Source organism: Scyliorhinus canicula, chromosome 20 (genome assembly GCF_902713615.1).
Source record: "Scyliorhinus canicula chromosome 20, sScyCan1.1, whole genome shotgun sequence".
Lineage (NCBI taxonomy): Eukaryota > Metazoa > Chordata > Chondrichthyes > Carcharhiniformes > Scyliorhinidae > Scyliorhinus > Scyliorhinus canicula.
Genome location: NC_052165.1, coordinates 23,996,084 through 24,018,972, shown reverse-complemented (window position 1 = coordinate 24,018,972; position 22,889 = coordinate 23,996,084). Strand labels below are relative to the sequence as shown.

Sequence of the window (22,889 nt, the reverse complement as noted above, 5' to 3'; positions counted from 1 at the left end):
AATGTTGGCGAGTTCACTACTGTTGCAGGTAGGGCATTCCACGGCCTCACCACTCTTTGCGTAAAAAACCCACCTCTGACCTCTGTCCTATATCTATTACCCCTCAATTTAAGGCTATGACCCCTCGTGCTAGCCACCTCCATCCGCGGGAGAAGGCTCTCGCTGTCCACCCTATCTAACCCTCTGATCATTTTGTATGCCTCTATTAAGTCACCTCTTAACCTTCTTCTCTCTAACGAAAACAACCTCAAGTCCATCAGCTTTTCCTCATAAGATTTTCCCTCCATACCAGGCAACATCCTGGTAAATCTCCTCTGCACCCGTTCCAAAGCTTCCACGTCCTTCCTATAATGAGGCGACCAGAACTGTACGCAATACTCCAAATGCGGCCGTACTAGAGTTTTGTACAACTGCAACATGACCTCATGGCTCCGGAACTCAATCCCTCTACCAATAAAGGCCAACACACCATAGGCCTTCTTCACAACCCTATCAACCTGGGTGGCAACTTTCAGGGATCTATGTACATGGACACTGAGATCCCTCTGCTCATCCACACTACCAAGAATTTTACCATTAGCCAAATATTCTGCATTCCTGTTATTCTTTCCAAAGTGAATCACCTCACACTTCTCCACATTAAACTCCATTTGCCACCTCTCAGCCCAGCTCTGCAGCTTATCTATGTCCCTCTGTAACCTGCAACATCCTTCCGCACTGTCTACAACTCCACCGACTTTAGTGTCGTCTGCAAATTTACTCACCCATCCTTCTGCGCCCTCCTCTAGGTCATTTATAAAAATGACAAACAGCAACGGCCCCAGAACAGATCCTTGTGGTACGCCACTCGTAACTGAACTCCATTCTGAACATTTCCCATCAACTACCACTCTCTGTCTTCTTTCAACTAGCCAATTTCTGATCCACATCTCTAAATCACCCTCAATCCCCAGCCTCCGTATTTTCTGCAATAGCCGACCGTGGGGAACCTTATCAAACGCTTTACTGAAATCCATATACACCACATCAACTGCTCTACCCTCGTCTACCTGTTCAGTCACCTTCTCAAAGAACTCGATAAGGTTTGTGAGGCATGAATGTTTGTAAATCATTCTTTTGTGAAGGCTTAGCACAAAACCTCAGTTAGGTGAGAGGAAAGTGTTAGCGACCTGCATACTTTATTATCTACTTCAATGCAGTGCTGACTAGCTTTACCTTGGCTGGGGAAGTGTTGTGACTGGACTAGTAATCCAGAGACGCAAGATAACCCGGTTCAAATTCCACCATGCAGATGGTAAAATTTGAATTCAATAAAAACAAAATCCTTATCGAGTTGTAAATAGCCATTTGTTTCACTCTTTTCTTTTACGGAAGGAAATCTGCCATCGTTTGATCTGGCCTACATGTGACTCCAGACGCTCAGCAATGTGGTTGACTCTTAAATTACCTCTGGAAGGGCAATTAGGGATGGGCAATAAATGCTTGCCCAGCCAGTGATGCCCACATCCCGTGAATTAATAAACAAGTTAAATGTTTCCGTTAATTGTTTATCATTATAGGTACTCTGGTGGACACCTCCTGTCTAAGATGAAAAAAAGACTTGTATTTCCAAGGAAGCTTTCATGACACTGGATGTCTCAACCAGTGAAGTACTTTTGAAATGTGTCCATTGGCGTAATGAGCCTATGGTAGTGCTTTAGGATAGAATGGGAAACCATCTTTTGTTTTACTTCTCCCAGTAGTACCTCCAACGTTGACCTTTTAACGGTGATGATCCTCTGTCAGACCAGAATTTTGAAGATTTAAAGGGGAGTGGGCATATTTCTCACACCCCTCCACTGGTAGAAAACCTGGTCAGCACCTAGCTGATTTTAAAATGGGCCACCCTGCAGTGATAATACGCTGGGGATGGCCTTATGGTGAGAATGGGAATTCTGCCTCTCGAGCACAGGAAGTGCTGTCTTTGTGAGCTGATTGGCTGGCAGCTGAGTAGTACCAGCAGCGCCAGAGCACAGTAGTGGCCACTGCTGGGACTACAAGGAGTCTCGGGAAGATGAAAAATAGATACCGATTTCAAGGTGAGTATGGAGATTTTCTTCGAGGAGGGTTCAGGGGCTCTAATGACGGGGGACCGGGGAGGGGGTTGGATGGTCAGGCTTTAGAGGCTCAGTGGGGGGAGGCAACAAATGGGAATACCATCTGGGAGGGGAGTGCTCCTTATGGACACAGGCGATCTCCCTCATGGGGTACCATCCTTCCCTTCTTTCCGAACTTTTAACCTGAAATGTTAAGTTTGTGGGGGTGGCCACCACCTTCCTGAATGGTCAGCATCTTCCCAGCTGGTCACTGCTTTCCGGAATGTTCACCACCTTCCTGAATGGTCAGCATCTTCCCAGCTGGTCACCGCTTTCCGGAATGTTCACCACCTTCCTGAATGGTCAGCATCTTCCCAGCTGGTCACTGCTTTCCGGAATGTTCACCACCTTCCTGAATGGTCAGCATCTTCCCAGCTGGTCACCGCTTTCCGGAATGTTCACCACCTTCCTGAATGGTCACCAACGTCCCGGCTGGCCACCATCTTCCCAGCTGTCCAACACCTTCCAGAATAGTCCCCACCTTCCCGAATGGTCAGCACCTTCCCAGCTGGTCACCACTTTCCGGAATGGTCACCAACGTCCCAGCTGGCCACCACATTCCAGAATGGTCACCAACTTCCCGAATGGTCACCACCTTCCCGGCTGGTCAACACTTTCCAGAATGGTCACCAACGTCCCAGCTGGCCACCACATTCCAGAATGGTCACCACCTTCCCGAATGGTCACCACCTTCCCGGCTGGTCACCACCTTCCCGGCTGGTCACCACATTCCCGAATGGTCACCACCTTCCCGGCTGTTCACCACATTCCAGAATGGTCACCACCTTCCTGGCTGGTCACCACCTTCCCGGCTGGCCACCACATTCCCGAATGGTCACCACCTTCCCGGCTGGTCACCACCTTCCCGAATGGTCACCACCTTCCCGACTGGTCACCACCTTCCCGAATGGTCACCACCTTAGGACTTAGGATGCATAGGATGGGGAAGGAAACTGCAGGGGATGGGCACAATTGAAATGTGGAGCTCATTCAAGGAACAGCTACTGCGTGTCCTTGATAAGTATGTACCTGTCAGGCAGGGAGGAAGTGGTCGGGCAAGGGAACCGTGGTTTACTAAAGTAGTTGAATCACTTGTCAAGAGGAAGAAGGAGGCTTATGTAAAGATAAGACGTGAAGGTTCAGTTAGGGCACTCAAGAGTTACAAGCTAGCTAGGAAGGACCTAAAGAGAGAGCTAAGAAGAGCCAGGAGGGGATATGAGACGTCTTTGGCAGGTAGGATCAAGGATAACCCTAAAGCTTTCTATAGAAATGTCAGGAATAAAAGAATGACTAGGGTAAGAGTAGGGCCAGTCAAGGACAGTAGTGGGAAGTTGTGCGTGGAGTCTGAGGAGATAGGAGAGGTGCTAAATGAATATTTTCGTCAGTATTCACGCAGGAAAAAGACAATGTTGTTGAGGAGAATACTGAGATACAGGCTACTAGACTAGAAGGGCTTGAAGTTCATAAGGAGGAGGCGTTACCAATTCTGGAAAGTGTGAAAATATATAAGTCCCCTGGGCCAGATGGGATTTATCCTAGGATTCTCTGGGAAGCTAGGGAGGAGATTGCTGAGCCTTTGGCTTTGATCTTTATGCCGTCATTGTCTACAGGAAAGTGCCAGAAGACTGGAGGATAGCAAATGTTGTACCCTTGTTCAGGAAGGAGAGTAGAGACAACCCCGGTAACTATAGACCAGTGAGCCTTTCTTCTATTGTGGGCAAAGTCTTGGAAAGGTTTATAAGTGATAGGATTAATAATCATCTAGAAAGGAATAATTTGATTAGGGATAGTCAACATGGTTTTGTAAAGGGTAGGTCGTGCCTCACAAGCCTGATTGAGTTCTTTGAGAAGGTGACCAAACAGGTGGACGAGGGTAAAGCAGTTGATGTGGTGTATATGGATTTCAGTAAAGCGTTTGATAAGGTTCCCCACGGTAGGCTATTGCAGAAAATACGGAGGCATGGGATTCAGGGTGATTTAGCAGTTTGGATCAGAAATTGGCTCGCTGTAAGAAGACAATGGGTGGTGGTTGATGGGAAATGTTCAGCCTGGAGTTCAGTTACTAGTGGTGTACCACCAGGATCTGTTTTGGGGCCACTGCTGTTTGTCATTTTTATAAATGACCTGGAGGAGGGTGTAGAAGGATGGGTGAGTAAATTTGCAGATGACTCTAAAGTTGGTGGAGTTGTGGACAGTGTGGAAGGATGTTGCAGGTTACAGAGGGACATAGATAAGCTGCAGAGCTGGGCTGAGAGGTGGCAAATGAAGTTTAATGCAGAAAAGTGTGAGGCGGTTCATTTTGGAAGGTGTAACAAGAAGGCAGAGTACTGGACTTCCGGTGGCGGCAATGCGGAGCTAAGCCGCACGTTCGGCAGCTCCCGCTAAAAACGGACTTTGGGGCTCTTTTAAGGGCCCCCAACGGAACTTAGTCGACGAATCCCGATGTGGGAAGGGGTCGAGAGTAGATCCCTAAGGTCCTATGGTCCGGACCAGGAGTGGGGTGAGCAGAAAAACAGTGGAAGCGCCCCTGGAAAAGCGGGGGAAGAGAAACAAAATGGCGGCCGGCGGAGCCCTCGAGGAGCTGAGGCACTGGGCGCAGGCGCAGCAGGAGACTCTGCTGCGCTGCTTCCAGGAGCTTAAGATGGAGCTGCTGGAGTTGCTGAAGGCTACCACCAGAGAGCTGATGGAGACTCAGATAGCCCAGGGGGCTGCAATCCGGGAGCTGCAGAAGCAGGCCTCCGCAAGGGGGGATGAGGCCGTGGCCATCGTGGGGAAGGTGGAGATGCACGAGGCGCTCCATAAAAAGTGGCAGGAGCGGTTCGAGGAGCTAGACAACCGGTCGAGGCGGAAGAATTTGCGGATCCTGGGCCTCACGGACGGGCTGGAGGGGTCGGACCTGGCGGCCTATGTGGTCGTTATGCTGAACTCGTTGATGGGAGCTGGGTCCTTCCAGGGGCTCCTGGAGTTGGAGGGGGCCCACAGAATTCTGGCTTGGGGGCCCAAGCCGAACGAGCCGCCGCAGGCGGTGTTGGTGCGGTTTCACCGGTTCGTTGATCGTGAGTGCGTGTTCCGGTGGGCCAAGAAGGAGTGGAGCAGCAAGTGGGAGAACACGGAGGTGCGGATCTTCCAGGACTGGAGTGCGGAGGTGACTGAGCGGAGGGCCAGGTATATCCGGACAAAGGCGGTGCTCTACAGACGGAGCGTGAAGTTTGGCATGTTGCAACCTGCATGTCTGTGGGTCACCTACAAGGACCGGCACCATTATTTTGAGTCCCCGGAGGAGACGTGGGCCTTTGTGCAGGCCGAGAACATGGACTCAAACTGAGGGTCAAAGATGGGGGATTTTGTATGATAATGTAATTGTGTTTAATTTTTGCTCTGGTGGGGGGTTTCTCTGTTTAATGCAAGATGTGTATTGGCTTTAGGGTGGGTGGGGTGATGTTGTTATGTCTTTTTGTATAGGTCTGGTGAACGGGTTCGGGCAGGGAGGTAAACTGGGAGTGCGGGGAGCTGGTGGTGGGGACTGGCAATGGAAGTTGCCCTAGAGGAGGCGGGGTTGGGCAGGGCGAAAGCGCAGGCTTTTCTCTGGTTTCCCGCGTTGTGGGATGATGGGGGCGGGGTCGGGGCTGAGAAGCATGGGCCGTTGCTGGCTGTTATTTTCCTGTGCAAGAGCGGGGTGGGGGGAGGGGGGAAGGGGGGGAATGGGGGGGGAGGTCCTGCTGATGGGCACGAAGGAGGAGGAGTAGTCCCAAGTGGGGAGGAGTCGGAGGTATGGCGGGAGCCACGGGGGTCAGCAGAAGTTAGCTGGCTCACAGGAGTGCTATGGAGGGAGGGGCGCGGCGGAGGAGGGGGGTTACCGGGTCGCTGCTGAAATGGCCAGGAAGGAGCTGGAGGATGCAGGGGGTGCTGGGGGGTTGGGGGGGGGGGGGGGGGGGTGAGTTGCCGCCATGGGGAACAGGCCGAGCGGGGGACGCTGGCCAGTGGTGGGCAGGGGATGGGTTATGGCTAATCGGCAGGGGAGGGGGGCAGGAAGCCCTCTGATCCGGCTGGTAACCTGGAATGTGAGGGGGCTGAATGGGATGGTCAAACGGGCCCGGGTGTTTGCGCACTTGAAGGGGCTGAAGGTGAATGTGGCCATGCTCCAAGAGACACACCTGAAAGTGGCGGACCAGGTTCAGCTGAGGAAGGGGTGGGTGGGCCAAGTATTTCATTCAGGGCTGGATGAGAAGAATCGGGGGGTGGCGATCCTGGTGGGAAAGAGGGTGTCATTTGAGGCATTGAGGGTGGTGGCTGACAGTGGCGTGAGGTATGTGATGGTGAGTGGTAAGCTGCAGGGGGAGCGGGTGGTGTTGGTGAATGTTTACGCCCCAAATTAGGATGATGCGGGGTTTATGCGGCGCATGTTGGGCCGCATTCCGGACCTGGAGGTGGGGGGGGCCTGATCATGGGGCGAGACTTCAACACGGTGCTGAATCCCCCATTGGATTGATCCAAGTCCCGGACGGGTAGGAGGGCAGCGGTGGCTAAGGTGTTGAGGGGATTTATGGATCAGATGGGGGGGTGGATCCCTGGAGGTTTGCGAGGCCAAGGGCCAGGGAGTACTCGTTTTTCTCCCACGTGCATAAGGCCTATTCGAGGATTGATTTTTTTTGTCCTGAGCAGGCGGCTGGTTTCGAGGGTGGAGGATGTTGAATACTCTGCCATTGCGATTTTTGTTGTTCTTATTGCGCTTCATGTTGCTTTTGTTCTTGCTGTTGTTGTTCTCGTTTCGGCTGTGCTTCTTTTGGCTTTTGATTTTCTTCTTATGCTCAATGAGTGTCCCATGTGGATAATTTGAGTCTTTGCTTTCTTGGTGCTCCTCTTCTGGAGTCAAATTCTTCACGATTTCATTTGACGCGGTCTCTCTGGACTCTTGATGCTCCTCTTCCGGAGTCAAAATCTTCATGATTTCAATTGACGTGGTCTCTCTGGACTCTTGGTGCTCCTCTTCCGGAGTCAAAATCTTCATGGTTTCTGTTGATGTGGTCTCACAGGACTCTTGGTGCTCCTCTTCTGGAGTCAAAATCTGGATGGTTTCTATTGGCGTGGTCTCACTGGACTCTTGGGTGGCCCTACTCTGTGCTTCTGTACAGACAAGCTGAGAACTGTCAGTCTCGCTGTGATCCTGTACCTCCTGTATGTCGAGTGTGATCACCTTGTCACTGTTTTTGCATGCAGTGGGTAGATGTACATTGTCTTCTTCTTGTTTATGTGAGCTTGGTAGACTTTCATAGTCTGCTTGCGGTTGCTCAGATACGTCGGGTTGACCTTCATGGTCTTGTTCATGCATGGTGTTCGCCAGGGAGTGTTTGCTTGCTTCCCTTTTGGAGTCTTTCATCACTCTCACTGTGGAGCCTGTCATCGCTCTCTCTGTAGAGTCTTTCTGTGCTCTCTGTGTGGCGTCGTCTTCTTCTTGGGTATTGCTGTCATCCAATGTATCGACGATCTGCCATGGCACTATGGTGTTGGATTCATCTACCACGAGTAGATTCGTGCTGAGCTTTGTGACCGTGTCGTTGATGCTGTGATCAGCATATCCGAATAACTCAGCCATGTCTGAGTAGTATTCTTCGAAAACCAAATCATCTTGGTTTGATTAATCTACCACGAGTAGATTCGTGTTGAGCTTTGCGACCGTGTCGCTGATGCTGTGATCAGCATATCCGAATAACTCAGCCATGTCTGAGTAGTAGTCTTCAAAAAACAAATCATCTTTTTTTGTTTCGGATTTCTTTTTGTTCTCTTCACTTTGGGTGGTGCAGACTGCTTTTTCCAGGGTGTTGTGCGAGTTGTTTTCAACTGCTGGTTTAAGTTCAGGCATTTTTTTGTCTTCTGAGGCAAGAAAGTTTGGTTTTACCGCTTTAAGTATCTTGTTTTCAATTATCGGGCATTTCCCTTTTAAGTAGACTTGGTCCGGATGCTCAGACGTCATGACGCTCACGGCTTGCGCATGCACAGAACGCAAAACGGGTGATTGTAACTGCGCATGCGCGGCTTCTGTTTCCTGCGCATGCGCAGACGCAGTTTTTTGTTCTTTGTTTGCCCGAGACTGTAAAATGTGCTCCGATGCCATTTTATCGCGGATTGCAGCGTTTTTGCTTTGTGAAAATTCAAGTTATTTCTTCTTTTTGATCTGTACTTTTCACTCGCGATTTCTTGACTGAACTCTTTCCGTTCTGATTTTGATTGTTTGAGTTTTGCATCACTCAGTCTCTGTGCAGTTTGGTCTTTGAGCATACCGTGCTGTTCAAATTCCTTACAGTACTCTTCAAATTTGTTTAGTATTGTTTGTAAGTTGTTGCTGTCTTCATCTTTTGAGTATTTAAATCCATTATAAACTTTCCTAGCTTCATGTCCTGCGATGAGCATTGCTATTTTAATTTCGTCTGAGGCTGCTGCTACATCATTAGCTATGATATATAAATCGAACATTTGTTTAAACATTTTCCAGACATTTCTTACATTGCCGGTCATGTCCAGCTGAGGTGGGGTTCCAAGCCACATCCTCGAATAAACAATGTCTTCCCAAGTCCAATGTCCAGTAGGAGATTTCCATGCCATTTTGTTCTTTCTGTATCTGCAGCTGAGTTGTCCTGTAGTAAGCATCTGAAGCCACTCTTGGTACCATGTGTTGTTCCTCGTGTCTTAATAAAGCTCGTAGTCTCAAAGTTGGAGAAGATGCTTTATTGTGAATTTGTTCTGTCTTCAGAGCTTAACTTACGGCTACCTCAAATGCTGTCTGCCTGTGTCTGTGTCCTGCTACCAAGTTCTCCCTTCGGTGAAGTGTCCTTACTTCCTGTCCCTGTGTATTTATAGCTCTACTGTGCTCCCTCTAGTGCTTGTTCAGTTGTATTGTATCTACTCAGATCTACAATCACCACAGCCGGGAGGGTTCGGGGTGTATTGAGAGGTACCTTAAGGCCAACGATAACGGGGAGGTCTGAGTGGGGACGGTCTGGGAGGCATTGAAGGTGGTGATCAGAGGGGAGTTGATTTCCATCCAAACCCATAGGGAGAGGGGGGAGCAGAGGGAGAGGGGGGAGCAGAGGGAGAGGGAGAGATTGATAGTGGAGATGGTGAGGGTGGATAGGAGATATGCGGAGGCTCCGGAGGAGGGATTGCTGGGGAGAGGCGTAGCCTCCAGGCCAGGTTCAACCTATTGACTACCAGAAAGGCGGAAGCTCAGTGGAGGAAAGCACAGGGGGCGGTGTATGAATATGGGGAGAAGGCGAGCAGGGTGCTGGCACACCAGCTCCGAAAGCGGGACGCGGCCAGGGAGATTGGGGGAGTGACGGATAGAGTTGGGAAGGTGGTGCGGAGGGGGGTAGATGTTAATGGGGCCTTTAGGGACTTTTATGGGGAACTGTACCGGTCTGAACCCCCGGTGGAGGGGGGGAATAGGGCGCTTCTTGGACAAGCTGCGATTTCCGAGGGTGGAGGAGGGGCAGGTGGAGGGACTGGGGGCGCCGATTGAGCTGGTGGAGCTGGTTAATGGGATAGGGAGCTTGCAGTCGGGGAAAGCGCCAGGGCCGGATGGGTTTCCGGCTGAATTTTATAAAAGGTATGCGGACCTGTTGGGCCCCCTGTTGGTCCGGACCTTTAACGAGGCAAGGGGGGGGGGGGGCTTTGCCCCCAACTATGTCACGGCCGCTGATTTCCATGATCCTGAAGCGGGACAAGTGTGGGTCATATAGGCCGATCTCGCTGCTAAATGTAGACGCCAAGCTGCTGGCAAACACCATTTGGGAAGGTGCTGAGGGTTCACAAGGACCAGACGGGGTTTGTGAAGGGAAGGCAGTTGAATACAAACATACGAAGGCTCCTCAACGTTATTATGATGCCGGCTGTGGAAGGGGAGGCGGAGATAGTGGTGGCATTAGATGCGGAGAAGGCCTTTGATAGGGTTGAGTGGGGGTATCTGTGGGAGGTGTTGGAAAGGTTTGGGTTTGGGGAGGGGTTTGTCCGTTGGGTGAGGTTGCTCTTTGAGGCCCCGATGGCGAGTGTAGCCACGAATAGGAGGAGGTCGGAGTACTTTCGGCTGTACCGGGGGACGAGACAGGGGTGTCCCCTATCCCCCTTGCTCTTTGCTTTGGCAATTGAGCCCCTGGCCATGGCGTTGAGGGAGTCAGGGAACTGGAGGGGCCTGGTGCGGGTGGGGAGGAGCATCGAGTGTCGCTTTATGCGGATGACCTGTTGCTGTATGTGGCGGACCCGGTGGGGGGGATGCCGGAGGTGATGAGGATTCTTAGTGAATTTGGGGGCTTCTCTGGGTATAAGCTGAACCTGGGCGTGTTGTTCGTGGTGCACCCGGGGGATCAGGAGGAGGGGATTGGCAGGCTCCCACTGAAGCAGGCAGGGAAGAGCTTCAGCTACCTAGGAGTCCAGGTGACTGGGAGCTGGGGGGCCCTGCACAAGCTCAACCTCACAAGGTTGGTGGAGCAGATGGAGGAGGAGTTCAAAAGGTGGGACATGTTGCCGCTGTCACTGGCGGGGAGGGTGCAGTCCGTTAAGATGACGGTGCTCCCGAGGTTTTTGTTCCTATTCCAGTGCCTCCCCATCCTTCTCCCGAAGGCCTTTTTTAGGAGGGTCAACAGGTGTATTCCAGGATTTGTGTGGGCGCATTGGACTCCGAGGGTGAGAAGGGTGTTCTTGGAACGGGGCAGGGATAGGTGGGGGCTGTCACTGACCAACCTCTGTGGGTACTATTGGGCTGCCAACGCAGCGATGGTGCGTAAGTGGGTAATGGATGGAGAAGGGGCAGTATGGAAGAGGATGGAGGTGGCATCCTGTGTGGGCACGAGCCTGGAGGCGCTGGTAACGGCGCCGTTGCCGCTCCCTCCAACGAGGTATACCACGAGCCCCGTGGTGGCGGCTACCCTCAAAATTTGGGGGCAATGGAGACGGCGTAGGGGAGAAGTGGGGGGTTCGATGGAGGCCCCGATACGGGGGAACCATTGGTTTGTTCCAGGGAGCATTGATGGCGGATTTCTGGGCTGGCACAGGGTAGGGGTTAGAAGGTTGAGGGACCTGTTTGTGGAGGGGTGGTTCGTGAGCTTGCGGGAGTTAGAGGGGAATTTTGGGCTCCCCCCCGGGGAACATGTTTTGGTACCTGCAGGTTAGGGCGTTTGCCAGGCGGCAAGTGGAGGGGTTCCCCTTGTTGCCCCCACGTGGGGTACGGGACAGGGTGCTCTCGGGGGTGTGGGTTGGAGGAGGGAGGATTTCGGACATTTCGTTAGAGAGAAGAAGGTTAAGAGGTGACTTAATAGAGGCATACAAGGTGATCAGAGGATTAGATAGGGTGGACAGTGAGAGCCTTTTTCCTTGGATGGTGATGTCCAGCACGAGGGGACATAGCTTTAAATTGAGGGGAGATCGATATAGGACAGATGTCAGAGGTAGGTTCTTTACTCAGAGAGTAGTAAGGGTGTGGAATGCCCTGCCTGCAACAGTAGTGGACTTGCCAACACTAAGGGCATTTAAATGGTCATTGGATAAACATTTGGATGATAAGGGAATAGTGTAGATGGGCTTTAGAGTGGTTTCACAGGTCGGCGCTACATCAAGGGCCGAAGGGCCTGTACTGAGCTGTAATGTTCTATGTTCTATGTTCCTGGCAGGTCACCACCATCCCGAAAGGTCACCATCTTCCCGGCAGGTCACCACCTACCCGAATGGTCAGCACCTTCCCGAATGGTCACCACCTACCCGAATGGTCACCACCTACCCGAATGGTCACCACCTACCCTAATGGTCACCACCTACCCTAATGGTCAGCACCTTCCCGAATGGTCACCACCTACCCTAATGGTCAGCACCTTCCCGGATGGTCAGCACCTTCCCGAATGGTCAGCACCTTCCCGAATGGTCACCACCTTGCTGAATGGTCAGCACCTTCCCGAATGGTCAGCACCTTCCCGAATGGTCACCACCTTGCTGAATGGTCAGCACCTTCCCGAATGGTCACCACCTACCCGAATGGTCACCACCTACCCTAATGGTCAGCACCTTCCCGGATGGTCAGCACCTTCCCGAATGGTCAGCACCTTCCCGAATGGTCACCACCTTGCTGAATGGTCAGCACCTTCCCGAATGGTCACCACCTTCCCGAATGGTCACCATCTTCCCAAATGGTCACCACCTTCCCGAATGGTCACCATCTTCCCGAATGGTCACCACCTTCCCGAATGGTCACCACCTTGCTGAATGGTCAGCACCTTCCCGACTGGCCAACACCTTCCCGAATGGTCAGCACCTTCCCAAATGGCCACCACCTTCCCGAATGGTCACCACCTTCCCGAATGGTCAGCACCTTCCCAAATGGTCACCACCTTCCCGAATGGTCACCACCTTCCCGAATGGTCAGCACCTTCCCAAATGGTCACCATCTTCCCGAATGGTCACCACCTTCCCGAATGGTCACCACCTTCCCGAATGGTCACCACCTTCCCGGCTGGGCAGCACTTTCCAAATGGTCACCACCTTGCCGAATGGTCAGCACCTTCCCGAATGGTCACCAGCTTCCCAAATGGTCAGCACCTTCCCGGCTGGTCAGCACCTTCCCGGCTGGACATCATCTTCCCGGCTGGTCAGCACTTTCCAAATGGTCACCACCTTCCCAAATGGTCACCACCTTCCTGAATGGTCATCACCTTCCTGAATGGTCACCTCCTTCCCAAATGGTCACCACCTTCCTGAATGGTCATCACCTTCCCGAATGGTCACCTCCTTCCCAAATGGTCAGCACTTTCCAAATGGTCACCAGCTTCCCGAATGGTCACCAATTGCTAATGTTGTCCCTTTGTTTAAGAAGGGTAGCAGGGATAATCCAGGGAATTATAGACCTGTGAGCTTGACGTCAGTGGTAGGCAAACTGTTGGAGAAGATACTGAGGGATAGGATCTATTCACATCTGGAAGAAAATAGACTTATCAGTGATAGGCAGCATGGTTTTGTGCAGGGAAGGTCATGTGTTACAAACCTAATAGAATTCTTTGAGGAAGTGACAAAGTTAATTGATGAGGGAAGGGCTGTAGATGTCGTATACATGGACTTCAGTAAGGCGTTTGATAAGGTTTCCCATGGCAGGTTGACGGAAAAAGTGAAGTCGTATGGGGTTCAGGGTGTACTAGCTAGATGGATAAAGAACTGGCTGGGCAACAGGAGACAGAGAGTAGTGGTGGAAGGGAGTGTCTCAAAATGGAGAAGGGTAACTAGTGGTATTCCACAGGGATCGGTGCTCGGACCACTGTTGTTTGTGATCTACATAAATGACTTGGAGGAAGGTATAGGTGGTTTTATTAGCAAGTTTGCAGATAATACTAAGATTGGTGGAGTTGCAGATAGTGAAGGGGACTGTCAGAGAATACAACAAAATATAGATAGATTGAAGAGTTGGACAGAGAAATGGCAGATGGAGTTCAATCCAGGCAAATGCAAGGTGATGCATTTTGGAAGATCAAATTCAAGAGCGTACTATATGGTCAATGGAAGGGTCTTGGGGAAAATTGATGTGCAGAGAGATCTGGGAGTTCAGATCCATTGTACCCAGAAGGTGGCAACGCAGGTCGATAGAGTGGTCAAGAAGACATACAGCATGCTTGCCTTCATCGGACGGGGTATTGAGTACAAGAGTTGGCAGGTCATGTTACAGTTGTATAGGACTTTGGTTTGGCCACATTTGGAATACTGCGTGCAGTTCTGGTCGCCAGAAGGATGTGGATGCCTTGGAGAGGGTGCAGAGGAGGTTCACCAGGATGTTGCCTGGTATGGAGGGTGCTAGCTATGAAGAAAGGTTGAGTAGATTAGGATTGTTTTCGTTGGAAAGACGGAGGTTGAGGGGGGACCTGATTGAGGTTTACAAAATTATGAGAGGTATGGACAGCGTGGATAGCAACAAGCTTTTTCCAAGAGTGGGGGTGTCAGTTACAAGGGGTCACGATTTCAAGGTGAGAGGGGGAAAGTTTAAGGGAGATGTGCGTGGAAAGTTTTTTACGCAGAGGGTGGTGGGTGCCTGGAACGCTTTACCAGCGGAGGTGGTAGAGGCGGGCATGATAGCATCATTTAAGAAGCATCTAGACAGGTATATGAATGGGCGGAACAGAGGGAAGTAGACCTTGGAAAATAGGAGACGGGTTTAGATAAAGGATCTGGATCGGCACAGGCTGGGAGGGCCGAAGGGCCTGTTCCTGTGCTGTAATTTTCTTTGTTCTTTGTTCCCTGCTGAACACAAACTTCCAGGCTGGTCAGCACCTTCCCGAATGGTCAGCACCTTTCCGAAAGGTCAGCACCTTTCCGAATGGTCACCACCTTTCCGAATGGTCACCACCTTCCCAAATGGTGAGCACCTTCCCGAATGGTCACCACCTTCCCGAATGGTCACCACTTTCCCAAATGGTCACCACTTTCCCGAATGGCCACCACCTTCCCGGACGGACACCATCTTCCCGGCTGGTTACCACCTTCCCGGCTGGCCACCATCTTTCCGGCTGGTCACCACCTTCCAGAATGGCCACCACTTTCCTGAATGGTCACCACTTCCTGAATGGTCAGCATGTTCCCGTGTCCAATGGGTTTTGGAAATGAAGGTTGAATGAGGTCAGATTGTGTCCTATTATTGACAACTGAAGGGTGCCAATAGGCTCAAGGATAGGCGGGCTGCCTGATGCCTTAACTACCCCCATGATGTGGGGGCCAGCTCAATGATGGGCAGGGAGGTTGCCATTTTTTATCATGTGCATGCCCCCGCTCACCATAAATTTCCCGTTTTATCCTTGCACATTTCTATACAGATCCTGTGAGAGCTGCAGCTTCAGGCTATTTCCCACATTCCATTAACTTTGCATTGGGCAGGCAGCTGCAGTCTGAACTGGTAACTCACAGCAGATGGTTGGCAGAGTTTAGAAAATCACCAGATGTTGCCCCACCGTGCTAGTTGCTCAATTGGCTGCTTCAGTGTCTCTCAGTATTTCGGTAGATCAAAAAGAGTTCAGTCATGGTATGCAGAAAAAAAAGAGAATTGAAATCAGTTGAGATAAAATTTAAAAGGGGCAGCCTGGTGGTGCAGTGGTTAGCACTGCTGCTTCGCGACGCCGAGGACCCAGCTTCAATCCCGGCTCTGAGTCACTGTCCATGTGGAGTTTGCACATTCTCCCTGTGTCTGTGTGGGTTTCACCCCCACAACCCAAAAAGACGTGCAGGGTAGGTGAATTGGTCACTGCTAAATTTCCTCTTAATTAGAAAAAATGAATTGGGTACTCTAAATTTATAAAAAAAGTGATAAGATTTAAATGAACAAAATGTTTGATCTTCCAATGTTTTATGGAGCAATTTCAAGCTACCTTCCTCCCATATTTATGATACGAGAGCATCAGCCTTGCTTCACGGGCAATGGGCTTGACACCGCTTTGCATATTGGGAGCGAGCATCAGGAATTTGGACATTCATAAATGGAACATCCTGTGGAGCTTCTTTCGGGCTGGAATTTCTAGGCATTTATGTACAATCAACCTGTGTAGGTTAATCAACAGCTGTGCGTTTATGCTGCTTAGCATAGCAACACATAATTATGTGTTCTTTGGAAAGGATTGCTTAGGGGCAGCACGGTAGCATAGTGGTTAGCATAAATGCTTCACAGCTCCAGGGTCCCAGGTTCGATTCCCGGCTGAGTCACTGTCTGTGCGGAGTCTGCACGTCCTCCCCGTGTGTGCGTGGGTTTCCTCCGGGTGCTCCGGTTTCCTCCCACAGTCCAAAGATGTGCGGGTTAGGTGGATTGGCCATGCTAAATTGCCCGTAGTGTCCTAAAAAGTAAGGTTAAGGGGGGATTGTTGGGTTACGGGTATAGGGTGGATACGTGGGTTTGAGTAGGGTGATCATGGCTCGGCACAACATCGAGGGCCGAAGGGCCTGTTCTGTGCTGTACTGTTCTATGTTCTATGATTGTAGCGTTCCCAAGCCTTTTCAATATGTCAACGCAGTAATAACCGGTTCGTATGCTGAGCTATTTTTAAATCAGTGAAAGTTGCTGTTGCTTTAAGCCATAATGTGCTACTATCCCGTTGACAATGATTCCAATTCTACTCAGTCCCCCACTTTCCTTTGTAAACATGAAATAAAATCATTGCCTCAGGTCACAAGGGTAGGATTCAAATGCTGTGGTTGTAAAGCCAAAACGGTGGAGGCAGGGCCGTTGAATATTTTGAAGGCGGAAGTAGATAGATTCTTGACTAACAATTGAGAGTCAAAGGCTTCCGGGTGAGGCGGGAATGTGGTGTTGCACCAAAAGATCAGATCAGCCATGATCTTATAGAATGGTGGAGCAGGGTTGGAGGGCCGAATGGCCTATTCCTGCTCCTGATTTGGAAGTTTGTATCTTTTGTATTAATTTTTTTGAAGAGGTGACAAAAATAGTGGCTAAGGGAATGCCTATGGATGTTATCAATCTGGATTTCCAGAAAGCATTAAGCATTTGATAAAGTCCCTCAAGAGAGACAGTTAACTGTAGTTGAAGGCAAATTATTAACCCAGTTAGGAAATTCGTTGAGTGGCAGGAGAGAGAGTAGGAATAATGGGCAGGTAAAATGATCAGCAGGATGCGACTAGTGCTGTCCTGCAATTTGCGGATTTCTGTTCGAGCCTTAACTGTTCATCGTATTTATCAGTGACTCAGATGAGGGAATAGGAAGCCACACACATCCCAATTTGGTGATGACACCAAGACAGGTGGCATTGTCAGCAATGTCGGCAGAAGCATAACATTACAAAACAGATATTGATGGATGAAGTGAATGGGCAAGAATGCGGCAAATGGCTCTCAATGGAGGCAAATGTAAGGTCAATGATGTTAGACCTAAAAAGGATAGAATGGGATACCTCCTAAAAGGAGTGAAGCTAGAAGAAGTGGAAGTCTGAAGAGACTTGGGGGAGGGGGTGTGGTGGGGGGTGGGGGGGGGGGGGGGGGGGGGGGGGGGGGGGGGAATGGTGGTCCAGGGATAGATCACTAAAATGTCAAGAACTGGTACTAAAAATAATCAGGGCTAATGGAATGCTAGCTTGTGGGTGCGATTCACCCAAAAGCCTTTGGGCTGGATTCTTCCTCCCCGCCCGCTGCAAGATTGCCACAGGCGGGATGTGGACCATGTGAAGGTCTATTGAGATCGGGCGGGAATTTCCAGTCACCGGGCGGGCGCGGCTGGAGAATCCCACCCTTTGTGTCATCTCGGGAGTGTTTGGTGGTATGTTTCCCGCCAGCCTTTTGGGTGAGATCCAGACCTGAATTCACCAACACCTAGTCATTTTTTGAGCCATGGAGAGTTTGTCCCCCGGTCTAGGCCACACTGAGAATTCTATCAGCAGTGGGGAGCTGAACTTGCCAGCAAGACCGGCTCCTCAGAGATCAGGGCGTCATTTTGAAAGGGTGCCCTGTTCTCTAAGTGAGCTTGAGAGTCCCCCACAACCTCCACCCATGGGCAATGCGACTCTCTTCAGGTGTGGCAATATCCCACCTCCCCCAAGTGAGGAAACGCTGCTATGAGGTCATTGAGGGCCCCTATCCCCCCTGAAACCGCAAAACTTTTCAGAAGCCCCTTTATACCGCCCCCCCCCCCCCCCCCCCCCCCCCAGACCATCCTTCATGGACATGCCCCCCTCAGGCACCAACCCTTGGCATTGTCAATCTGGCATCTAGTGACTACCAGCCTGGCACCCAGGCCATACCCCTGGCATCTTGGCAGTGCCAACTGGACAGGTTGGCAATGCCAGGGTGCCCGGATGCCAGGAGGAGTGCCAGGATACTGCCTGACCTGCCCCTGAACTCCCAGGGGGTTCCAATGGCCTCTAAGATGCTTGGCATGGCTATCATGCCTGGTCTCTACTTGTGGAGACCAGTACTCAACAGTGGGGCCTCGCCGGTGCAGCCGGTGACTCCCGTGTTCCAGGAGAATGTGCCTCAAGTAGGTCGCGCATATTTGAACAATGTCTCATTTAAATACAATTAACTCGGTCACGCCCAGTGAAGGCATGATCCAGATTGCACCCAGCACGAAGCCCGATCTGGGCCACTCCCTTGATGCGCCCAGATCGATGCTGGGTGCAACGCAATGGGAAAATTGTGCTCTTTATATCTAGAGGACTAGAATGCAAGGGGATAGAAGTCATGACACTAAAGTCGGTGGAATTGTGGACAGTACGGAAGGATGTTACAAGTTACAGAGGGACATAGATAAGCTGCAGAACTGGGCTAACAGGTGGCAAATGGAGTTTAATGCAGAAAAGTGTGAGGTGATTCATTTTGGAAGAAATAACAGGAAGACAGAGTACTGGGCTAATGGTAAGATTCTTGGTAGCGTGGATGAGCAGAGAGATCTCGGTGTCCAAGTACATAGATCCCTGAAAGTTGCTACCCAGGTTGAGAGGGTTGTTAAGAAGGCGTACGGTGTGTTAGCTTTTATTGGTAGAGGGATTGAGTTTCGGAGCCATGAGGTCATGTTGCAGTTGTATAAAACTTTGGTGCGGCCGCTTTTGCAGTATTGCGTACAGTTCTGGTCGCCGCATTATAGGAAGGATGTGGAAGCATTGGAAAGGGTGCAGAGGAGATTTACCAGGATGTTGCCTGCTATGGAGGGAAGATCTTATGAGGAAAGGCTGAGGGACTTAAAGTTGTTTTTGTTAGAGAGAAGAAGGTTAAGAGGTGACTTAATTGAGGCATACAAGATGGTCAGAGGATTAGATAGGGTGGACAGTGAGAGCCTTTTTCCTTGGATGGTGATGTCTAGCACGAGGGGACACAGCTTTAAATTGAGGGGAGATAGATATAGGACAGATGTCAGAGGTAGGTTCTTTACTCAGAGAGTAGTAGGGGCGTGGAATGCCCTGCCTGCAACAGTAGTGGACTCACCAACACTAAACGCATTCAAATTGTCATTGGATAGATATATGGACGATAAGGGAATAGTGTAGATGGGCTTTAGAGGGGTTTCACAGGTCGGCGCAACATCGAGGGCCGAAGGGCCTGTACTGCGCTGTAATGTTCTATGTTCTATGTTCTAAAACCCTAGGTACACCACATCCATAGTCGACTTATAGACGTTTACAGTACAGAAGGAGATCATTCAGCTCATCATGTTCACACTGGTCGACAAAGATCTGACTGCACTAATCCCATTTTCCTGCACTTGTCCCATAGCCCTCGAGGTTACGGCAGTGCGAGGTGAGATCACATAAATTAGTGACGTGTTCCCAAAATGTAAAAGGTTAGGGGGCAATGTAAGCACAGTTTCCAAGATATTAAGGCAAACAGACAGGCTATAGAGAGAGAAACCATTTCCACTGGTTTGGGAGTCGAGGGACCAGAGGGATTAAGTCTATAAATTGGAGCCAGACCTTTCATGAATGAAATGAGGAAACACTGCTACATGGGGAAAGGTGTTAGAAGTTTGGAATTCTCTTTCAGAAATGGCAAATGAAGTAGGCTTGAGCTAAATAGACCATTCCCATCTCTGCGTTCCTTTGTTTTTGTGAGGGTGTATAGACAGTTGTTATCCAGCTATTCAGCAAAGGTAATCGACCTGGTGAACTTAATGTCAGACCAGAGGCTGAAGAAAATAATCTTTTAGAAAAAAACATATACTTCAATCTGCTTTGTTGCATTTTTGTGGGCACTAATTGTTCATTCAACCATTAAAATAATATTGATTTTAACAAAGAAGTGCTGCTCCTTTATCTTTCTTGCTCTCTCCTATTTCCTCCCTTCCTCCTCCCCAGGAGGTCACTCAATCTGTGTGATTCCCGTTCTACGGAGGGCTGGTCCGCCGTCTAGTTATTTTCATGGATACTGATGCGCTGCTCTCTTTCTAATCCACCAGATGGTGTGGTTGCAGATCTAACTAACCATTTGGATCGAAGCCCATTTGTTTCATTTGAAAGTTATACCTCACGCCGAAAGTTAAACATGTCTGTGTGCTTGAAGGGGCTGGTAATCCATCTATAATAAAAGCTAAAATACTGTTGATGTTGGCAATCTGAACTAAAACCAGAAAATGCTGAAATAAAAACTCAGGAGGACTGGCAGCATCAATGGTGAGAGGGTCAGGGCTAACGTTTCAAGTTCAATGTGACTCAAAGTTCTGTAGAAGAGCCACATGCGCTTGAAACGTTAACTCTGTCCCTCTTTCCCCAGATCCTGCCAGACCTGCTGACATTTTCCAGCATTTTCTGTTTTTAGTTGCAATCTATCTTTTTCTTTTTGGTCGTCAGCCTGTCCCTCACGGTTCCCGAGGGACTTCCAGTGATCCTCATCAAACCTGACCAGTACAGAATGCATTTTACTGTCAGAGGACAGGATAATTTACTGCCAAGTGCTTGTAGGGCAATGGCAAGGCTGCTCCTAATCAGCCTTCGAACATCTGAATTTTACTAGCTTAATACTTTGTTAGCATGTTTAGAAGTTGGACTCCGTGGATAGATATTCCCATTTATAGAAGTGAGAGGTTGTGGAGGTTTTAGGACTGAGTTGAGTTAATACTCTGTAAGATACACTAGCTCTCTTACTCATGGCCGAGCATCTGGAGCCCTTGAAAGATAGCTGCCTGAATTGGAAGGCAATTGAATATTGACCTTTTAATGGAACCATCAATTCACCAGACACGTGTTTCCGATGTGAATCTAGGCTTTAATCGACTTACTTCAGAGCCAGACTGTTACCTGTCGATGAACTCGTAGTGAACTCAGGCTGACTCTGGACACGGGTATTTATACAGCAGCACTAGGGGGAGGAGTCATGGGCGGAGCCAAGGGTGGAGCCCAGTACAAGTTCCTGAGTGCTCCCAGCGCTACTCCCCCTAGTGGTAGGATAGCGCTACTGCGCTTACAAAGACAGTGTGAATTAACATATATACATCTATATTACATTCACCACACCTTTGCTGGGTAAAAATCCTGGAACTCCTAATGTAACTGCACTGCGGGTGTGCCTACACCACAGGGACTGCAGTGACTCAAAAAGGTGGCTCACCACCAACTTCCGAAGGGCAAGTATGGATGCTAGGCTTTCCTGTGACATGGGGTTGGGGGGGGGGGGGGGCATGTTTTCAGGAGATTAAGCAGGTGGGAAAGAGTGCTTTATAGGGCAGGCTGTACATGGTCTGTGGAAGGAGCTGGCTTGATGGGACAAATGGCCTTTTCACATGAAATGCTTCCTAACTTCTTGCATTCCTGCTACCCAGCGTTACTTGTGAAACTGTTTTAGATGCAATTCTAATAGAACTTGATTACAAATCGTACATTTTATTCTTTCAGGGAATTTTCAAAATCACTCAAACGCCCATATTGTGTACACTACAACCCATATACCCAAAGCATTGAAATGCTCACGGATTCCACAGTCATTGAAAGAGTTGTTCAAGACATCCAAAGTGATCTCGACGCAGTGTGTGATGCTTTATCCAAAATGAACAAACACTTAGGGATTTGACTGTGTGCACGAAGATCTCATTCTCCATTTGGTGTAGAAGCCGCTTGCAGAAGTTATACTAAATTACTGTGACGTAACCTGCCTGCAAAACCATTAATAACTTATGTAGGTGTTTTAGTAAAGTTTACGCTGCTCTTGGATGTGCTCGACAACCCTAAGCTACACCAGAATATGATGGAAAACCCAGTCAATTCTGAGTTAATATGCTGGTTCAAAAACACAAATAACGTATACATCTCACTGCTCAGATCGCATAATATCAATGACTGCCTCTATTTTGAACTCATTTCATTTGAGAGGGAATGTGATAAACCACAATCTATTTCCTTTTGAAAATTGGCACAATTATCCGACTGAGCAATAGTAATTTATAGTAATGTCAGTATAACTGATGATCTCTTAAAACGATGATACAAGTAGGCTTGCTTATGTTTCTGACTTACAAAAATTACGCCCGTCTGTAAATTAATTCCGGTTATTGAACTCGAACCACTGGAAATGAACAAATGCCAGATTGAAGATGTGGTCAAATGTTAATTTTGTCCATTTCTGAAATATGAATTATTTTGAAGCAAACTTTATTGTTACATTGATTTAATATTCCCTGCTCTTGGCATAGATAGACTGGGTGAGCTGCAGAATTGTCTTTCCAATCCTCACCAGCATGCCATGTCATCTCTTCGATGCAAAATACTGCAAATACTGAAAATCTGAAATAAATCAACCAAGCGTTGAAACTACTCAGCAGGTCAGGCAAAATCTGTGGAGAGTGAAAGAGTTGCCACTTCAGACCCCTGGGACGGGATTCTCCGTTTTAGCGGCAGAGTGTTGACACCGTCGTAAACGCCGGAGTGTTTTACAACGGCATAATCTGGCCACTAGGAGCAGCGATCATCCAACCCACAGGAGGCCAACATGGCACTGGAGAGCTTCACGCAGCTCTGTGGCGCCATGCGCGGACCCGTGCCGGGCGTGGCGCGCATGCGTGGACCTGCACCGGCATGGCTCCAGCATGGCCGGCGTGGGTCCGCGAATGCGAGCCACGGCCGGCGCGGATATGTGCATGCGTGTGGGATGCCATCTCTGCGCTGGCCCCCATGCAACATGGTGGAGCCCTATAGGGGCCTGGTGCGGAGGAACAAAGGCCTCCACCCCCCCGGAATTAGCCCATCCGCCGATCGGTAGCCCCCGATCGCGGGCCAGGCCACCGTGGAGGACCCCCGGAGTCGGATCCCCCCCTCCCCACCAGG

The 22,889-nt window shown here is 49.8% G+C and overlaps 1 protein-coding gene across 1 annotated transcript in view; it reads left to right on the top strand.

The window, feature by feature from the left end:
• Positions 1–22,212, top strand: part of LOC119954897 (tryptophan 5-hydroxylase 2-like) — a 73,914-nt gene extending 51,702 nt beyond the window's left edge. Inside the window, exon 11 of the mRNA XM_038780530.1 lies at positions 21,465–22,212. Coding sequence (XP_038636458.1) covers positions 21,465–21,639 — 175 coding nt within the window. The 3' untranslated portion in view covers positions 21,640–22,212. The remainder of the gene's footprint in view (positions 1–21,464) is intronic.
• Positions 22,213–22,889: the final 677 nt, after the last annotated feature.